General features: G+C 35.4%; 1 protein-coding gene across 1 annotated transcript in view; it reads right to left on the reverse strand.

Annotated features, from left to right (window-relative positions):
* The window catches only part of LOC119776758 (interferon gamma receptor 1-like), a 14,774-nt gene extending 8,319 nt beyond the window's left edge, over positions 1-6,455 (reverse strand). The window contains exon 1 of the mRNA XM_038275347.1: positions 6,165-6,455. Within this exon, the coding sequence (XP_038131275.1) occupies positions 6,165-6,228 (64 nt within the window). The 5' untranslated portion in view covers positions 6,229-6,455. The remainder of the gene's footprint in view (positions 1-6,164) is intronic.
* Between the last annotated feature and the right edge of the window lie 1,339 nt (positions 6,456-7,794).

Below are 7,794 nucleotides of genomic sequence, written 5' to 3' on the forward strand. Positions count from 1 at the left end.
AGTGTTACCGTTCTGGCACAGCAATTTTGCACATAAATATTTTTTTGGCCAAATCCACACGTCAGGAATATGTCGAGTTAATTAGTGTAACAAATAAAACTGCATACAAAAACAAACTGACTTAAACATAAACTATAGGTTTTTCTCTAGTGCATTTTTGTTTAAAACATTATTGTTCTTCATTTAGTAAAGTTACACATGATGGGTAGAGTGTTGTGTTGCACTGATAACATTTTTTGGCCCCGATACCGAGACATGATCCTGGCTGTGCGGTATCGGCCGATACCGATACCATCTGTTTGAAATTGATGTGTTTATATATTAGGAACTGCAGACTACTTGGATGTAAAATAATTGCCATCATGGCTTTGTCAAGCTGCTGCCTAACTTAGTGAAGAAGGAAAAGCATTTTTTTATTGCCCATCTGGAAATGGGTGACAATAGTTGAAGAAACTTTTGGCTCTCAAAATGGTATCAGTGCCCTGTTTGTTGGTACTCGCCGATACTGATACCACCATTTTCATGCTGGATCGGAGCCTTGCCCGATACTGGTATCCATATCGGTGCAAAACTAGTAGAGTGGCCGAAAATTTTATTCAAATATTGATTCTTTATATTTTTTCCTCAAGTAAAAAGGCTACAATGCTGTAAAACTGCTCCTAAACCTACTTTTTTGAAGCAGAGACAAGTAAATGTAACTCATTACCACCCACCTCTACTATAAACTAGCAGGATTATTAACAGCATTACCGCTACAATTTTCTCCACTATTGGTTCCCTGAGAGGATCAATGGCATCCTTCAAACTATGATTAGGCTCTAGTGTTTTGTTCAGTGGTACAGTTGGTCTACGTCTTGCAGCCGGCGCCTTATGATCCAAAACAAAAACACACAGCGATCTATTTTAACATCTACTTTTGATCAATGGTATACATCCTATACTTGTATAGCACCAGTGGACTAAAAAGGGCTTTACACTACAGTCATTCACACATTTAACCACAGATGCTGGCAAGCTAGATGGTAGCCAGAGCTCCCCTGGGGCCCACTGACTGAGGGGACACTTCTGTACACAGATGGCAAAGGACCATCTAAACCACCATCAGTAGGAAATCTGGTTTAAGGAGCATGCCCAAGGACACAAATACTGAGACTGGTGGAGGCTTATCTCATCTAAACATCCCTTCTTGTTATCCCTTCATTCCACATAAAAGTCCAACACGTTTATGTTAGACATGTAGGTCCTCGAAAAAAATTCCCCAAGAAGCTAGATCATTAAAAAAATAAACAAACATACAGATTCTACTCATCTTCAGGGACATTAAACAAGCTTTAACAGAACTTCGGCACTAATCGAGCAGCTGTCAGACCTGTCATAAAATTGAAGGTGTGCCTGTAGTCATTATCGTGTTAAACATCTTTCCTCATACTCTTCGTCACTCAGCGTGTAGATGGGAGGGTTGTCTCAAATACCAACTTTTATGCAACACTAAATGTAACGCCACAATCCATTGTATGCTGCACCCAGTTAATAACAGGCTTCTGGGGAAAGATGACAGCAGCTGTTTTACTAAGCTACTCTGCAGGATTCCACATTTATTTCCCCCCACAGTAAAAAAAAAATACATTTGATTCTTTAAAATCAATCAAAATCAAAGTTGAAGGAAGCTGCGCCTCGGGACTTCCCTACCGGTTATTTTCCTGGGAGCAAGTTGTTTACTACTCTTAACTCAAACCGGGTAAAACGATATAAAAAAAAGGACTATAAAACAGCGTTTATTCCAGATCAGGTTGTTACAGGACAGAGAAATTGCTTGGCGCTTGCACAGCTGTGGGCTCAAAAAACGTCAGCAATCGTCCGGCAAAGATTGAGCCCCGAACAAGGTCATCCCCTGCTTCTTATACCTCATGAGTCTATGTGTTGGATCAGGTGGATGCTTTGCTGTCCATATCAGAAACTGACACGCCATCCATGCCCAAGGATTACAGATAGCTCTCCTCTATCAGTCCGGCTCAAAGATGTGCCCATATCCTGTGTATCTTTAAAAGACAAGAAGGCTGTCCTATTTAGATGGCCTCCTTACACTCAGTGACATCCACAATGTGAAGGAAGGCCATCTACTGTTTCTAATCTGGCTAACAAAGTAACAATGCACATCATGTATAAAAGAATAAACCTAACAAATAAAATGAGGGTTTACCCATGAAATATGATCAATGTGAACACAGGTTAAAATACAATGCAATAACCCAAGATGCATGTTTGTTTCTAAACATGTTTACTTAATTCAAGAAACAATTCGTCATTTATTTAGCTTCTAGCATGAATGGGGACTTCAAGAAGCATCCAGGCCTAAATTAGAGCGTAAGATCACAGTTAATGATTAGTTTCCAAAAGGTTTTACGGCTGATAAATAAATCTCCTGGAACGTTAACAAACCTTATCTCAGTTTTATGTTTAGGAGGTTTTCAACTGGACATATTCAATGTTTTGACCTTTGCTTTAAAAATGAGGTGTTTATAGCTTTACAGGCAATGACTTATGGGTAAAATTCCACAGACTAAACCGGCTGATAAGGTAAGCTGTAAAAAACACTTATAGGCAGAGCAGAGCCGGAAACTGACTCCAACGACTGGTTAGTCACGTTCTAAGAAATGCTGCTACAAAAAAGAATTGAACAAGGAAATGACAAGTGGAAAAAAAAGGGACTATACGCAAACCTTCAACTTGTACTAACATGTTATCAGATACTGACGCAGGGCAAAAAAAGATTAAAAAAATCTTACATATTGCACCATGAACTTTCCACATCTTTTACAAGACCAAAATGTTACATTTTAGGATGATTTAATTATGTAAAACAAACACCGTTCTACAGCATTTAACTAGTTTTCTTCTAGAACCGCCCATCAGCTCTGATCCGCTTCCCTGTCTCAGCTCCCCATGGGGATGCTTTTCAAGATAATGAACAGTTTTACATTTTCTCAACAAAAACTACTGGAAACATTGGGGGGGGGGCGGGGGGGGGGGGGGGGCATCCCAGTTGATTGACACGTCACAGCACCAAAGTTATGATTACCTAATAAATATTTTATTTTAACTAGCAATTACTAGCTGACTTTTTTTGTAACCAGAAACAAATCATTGTGGTCCATTTCATAATGCAATAAAGGAGATGTTGGCCATTAATAAATAATAAAACCACTGTGCAGCTATATTATAGTTTATAGTTTTTATTTATTGACTGTGCAATATTCTTTGCAATATGCTGAATGTGCAATATATGTGAATATAATAGTCATACCACCTCCTCACCATTGTTCCTTACCTACTACACTTTAAAGTAAAAGTAAATCCACCTGTATATAAGCCATCCAGATTGTACATATTTTATTTCTTATTTGTTATTTTTTAATTTCTTATTTTTAGTGTGTTTTTCATTGTGTGCGATACATGTACACTGCACCTTAATCCTTATTTATCTTGATATACTGTATATACATATTGTTTACTCTTAATGCACCTTTTTCCTCCTTGTTTGCACCTTCTGTAACTTCTATGCCAATATGTGACGAGTGAATTTCTCCGCTGTGAGATCAATAAAGCTCATCTAATCTAGTCCAATCTAATCTCTAATAGTTAACATTTGCAGTAAATAAGAGGAAAAATTTCAATATTAAAATATGATACAAACATAACATTTGCACCAATAATGGTTTCTATGGTAAAATGGTAAATTTGCTGTACTTGTATAGTCCTTTATTTTGCTTCTGTTTTCAATCATAAACACCTTTCTATGCTTTTACTTGGATGTGCTTTAGATTTTTATTACGTTGTTTATAAATGAGAAATTACATCCACAAACCATATTGCCTTTGTGCCCAATATGTACTTAAGGCAGGGAGACTACACGACCAACACTTTTCTTAATATGCATTTAAAAACTCCACTACGCAAAAAAAAAAAAAAAAAAAAAAAGTTTTTATCATAATCTGTGGAACCGCTAAGAGAGATTTGACACTTTCTGCTATAAGAAAAAAAAAAGCGTAGCTTTGCCACTGGTGCTAATTTGGTCTGCAGCTCTCACACAGAATTTCCAGCTTCAGTTGATGGATTACTGAGGTGTTCAACACTCAGAATATTTTGTTAAGATTATAATCCTGCTTCACACTGAACCACGACTTTCTCGCTGATCTGCTGTTTTTTCCTGTAATGATTTTAAAGCTAATATTTGAGGCCAGAAAAAAAAAAATCAGCTGGATTTACATCAAGATGAAATAACACACAGATGGACTTTGTTACTAAAGAAGCGACTTCTAAAATAATCTACGGAAGAGGATTAAGGCCACTGAAAAAAAAAAAAAAGTTAATTGATTTTTAGTTTGTTCTAGTTTAATTTGGGGAAAAAGGTAAAAAAAAAAAAAACATCAGGATTCCAAGATTAGACGAAGAATTCTGATATTAAAGTCAGAACTCTGACTTGTTTTCCATAATAAACTCATAAAAAAATAATAATAAAAGAAAATCATTCATTATTTGTATATTTTTTCCAGTGGCCCTAAACCTCTTCCATAGGCAGCTCTTGGCCCTGATACTGGAGGAAAGTGGCTGTATTCATATGTAGTCCATGATACAAATTTTCTTTTTCTTAAGGAAAGAAAATAAGAAATCGATATCTTGCTTTCCATATTTATTTATTTAATATAAACATTTGTATTTATTATTTATTTATTTATTTAGATAGATTTATTTGGAAATCAGCTTCCAAACTTTGGTGTTTATCCCTTTTTACAGCTGCTTTTTCTATCTCTGCTTCTGTCTCCTTGAACCCCAGTCAGCCTCAGCAGATGGCCGCTCACACTGAGCCTGGTTCTGCTGGAGGTTTCTTCCTGTTAAAAGGGAGTTTTTCCTCTCCACTGTCGCTACAAGCATGCTTAGTGTGAGGGATTGCATTCGAGCCAATGGGTCGATGCAATCAACTGGTTTTCCTTAGACAGAAAACTTTGAATCAATTTGACTGGATGATCTGGTGAACTGTAAAGTGCCTTGAGATTATGTGTTGTGAATTATGGCTATAGAAATAAACTGAAGTGAATTGTCCTTATTTTGGATATAAACCATTCACTGCAGGCACTTTGGGTCCAATTTTTTAAAACAATATTCCCTCCAAATAAGTATCCACCAAGAAACAAAAGCAAACAAACAAAAAACGAATTTTTAAAGTTGCAAAAAGGCTGATTGTGTTATCTACCCCCCCCCTTTCACACGTCATCCCCCGCTTTCACTACAGCTTTAAACAAATAAAAACCGATTTTTGTGTGATAAAAGCAGAAAAAAGAACAAAAAACAAACAAAAAAAAAGAAAATGGAAAAGTACCAGGTAATGAGAGGTGCCATTTAAACTAGTCGAGTAAGAAATACAATAACGTATGACAGTTGACTGGATTGTCAGGTGAACTGTAAAGTGCCTTTAGATAACATGTGTTGTGGTGTGGTGCTATAGAAATAAACTGAATTGAATAAAAGAAAGAAGAATACTTTAAGCATCTTGTGTCAAACAGGTCAGCTCTGATGTCAGGCAGATATCTGGTCACGTGACATCGCCTCACGCGGTTGATCGGGTTAGACTGCCTCATTAGTGAATAGAAAGGTTCAAAGGTTTTAGTGACACACAAGGAAATAAAAAACTTACGCCTGGAATTTGTTTACTGTTTTTAGAAAGGAGAGACGCTTCCAAATGTGACATTAAAATAACGCCTTTTCATGAAAATAGAAACAAAAACTTATTTTCTTTACTTATGGGGCATCCTTATTCATTCCTGTCATTTTAAAAAGCCGTTTTACAACAAAGAAACAAATATCTCAGTTTATCCAACTTATTATTGCTGGTCTACATTAATTTTTACGGTTTTTTATTTTAAATATTTAAGCTTGTTATAAAGTTTTATATATATATATATATATATATATATATATATATATATATATATATATATATATATATATATATATATATAACACTTTTTCATATAACCAATAAAGGTAATCTGATTTAGATTTATTGTTGTTGTAAATGTATTGTTGTATTCTATTCCAGAAATATATAACACCCTCAAAAGTTAGTTTTTCCTATTAAAGAAATGATGAGAGAGAAACTTTCTTACCTTTAGTAGAAGAAACTCCGCAGATGATGAGCAGCAGGACAGTGAACGTACCATCAAGCGGCATGGCTCAGGCTCTAAACAGCTTTGATTAAAGATCCGTTTGGATTTCCTCTTCAGCTACGGGCTCCCAGACGAATATTAATTAAACCTCTACTCCCCCTGATTTAGTAGGAAAAAAAAGATCCCGGAATGATTTGAGAACACAGCTCTGTTTCCATTTAAGTCAGTTTCGTCACACACATCCCGTCAATGAGAGTTGACTCAGAGTTCTGACGGACCCCTCAGGCGTGTGTAGTAAAAACCGATCCCTCGTTAACCTGAAACACCTTGATGATACGTCAGAGCATTTTTTTTTTTTTTTTTTTTTAAGAATGTTGGCGCGCCACTGCCATCTAGAGGTAGGGCCCAGAATGTTGGCTTAAAAGAAAAAAAGAAAAAGCCTACATGAGCAAAGGTGTGAAGGTTATTTTTATTTTTTTCAAAACTTTGTGCATTGTAAGCGTGAATTTGTGGTTGTAGAGAGAGTTACATTCTAAGTTTTATATGTGTAGAATAAAAAAATTCACATGTAAAATTTTAATCATACCTGTTCAAATTTTAAGTACAAATAAACAAATTCTGTTGTACAAGTGGCAAATCAAAAACCTCTTAAAATCTCAACTTTCTTCAAATGGTTCAGAACTATTGTTGCGAAATTATTTGTGCATTGTTACTTTGGTGTTTTGTAACTGTAGATTTTCCTCTAATCTGACACAATTACAAAAAAGTTACACCTCTTCAAATTCTCGAGTGCAAATACACAGATTGTGTTGCACATCAAAAATGTTATCCATTCAGCTGTCAGTCACAAATTCAACTTTACAAGTTAGGCTTTAATTTTTACTTTTGACACAAATGTATGGAGGACCAACTCTGCCATATTTAAAAATAAATACAGAAATAAATAAATGCTCAATAAATATATAAGCATACAATTAACTGCCAACAAAAAAAAAATCTGCCATATTTAAAATAAATACAGAAATAAATTAATGCTCAATAAATATATAAGCATACAATTAATTAACAAATTAAATTATACAGTGAAACATAAATGTATATCTCTTTAAATTAGCTTCTTTATTTATTTGCCTTTGTAATATTTACCTTATTTATTTTTTTGTCCTTTACAATCTTCAACTTTATTTTTTAATTACTTATATTTTTAAGTATTTATTTATGTGCATGTTATAACATTTTTGTCTGTTTATTCTTCCTTTGTATTTTTTTATTGGTCCTCTATACAAATAGCACACCAGTAAAAATGATCTGTGACTTGTGGGTAGTACCCTTGATCACACAGCAGGGGGCGTTACTTCTATATGGCCTACTGCCATGCTGCCTTCCAAGGACCCAGCCGCTGTATGCAACCATAGATATCCATAATAAAGGCTAGATGTCTCGTCCGCGCTGCTGGCCAATGGGGGTCGACGTCCGCACGTGGCGGCCTTCTTGCTACAGGCAGCTCGCTCATTCGTAACATTTCGTTTTAAAGGCGCATGTACTTAAATAACCATAACTTCCTGAATTGTCTAATTGTTTGGTTTGTTAAATAAAAGTCAGACATGTAGTTATGATACTGCACACTTAT

This window comes from Cyprinodon tularosa, unplaced genomic scaffold (genome assembly GCF_016077235.1).
Source record: "Cyprinodon tularosa strain WSP-4 unplaced genomic scaffold, ASM1607723v1 ctg954, whole genome shotgun sequence".
In the NCBI taxonomy this organism is placed as follows: Eukaryota; Metazoa; Chordata; class Actinopteri; order Cyprinodontiformes; family Cyprinodontidae; genus Cyprinodon; species Cyprinodon tularosa.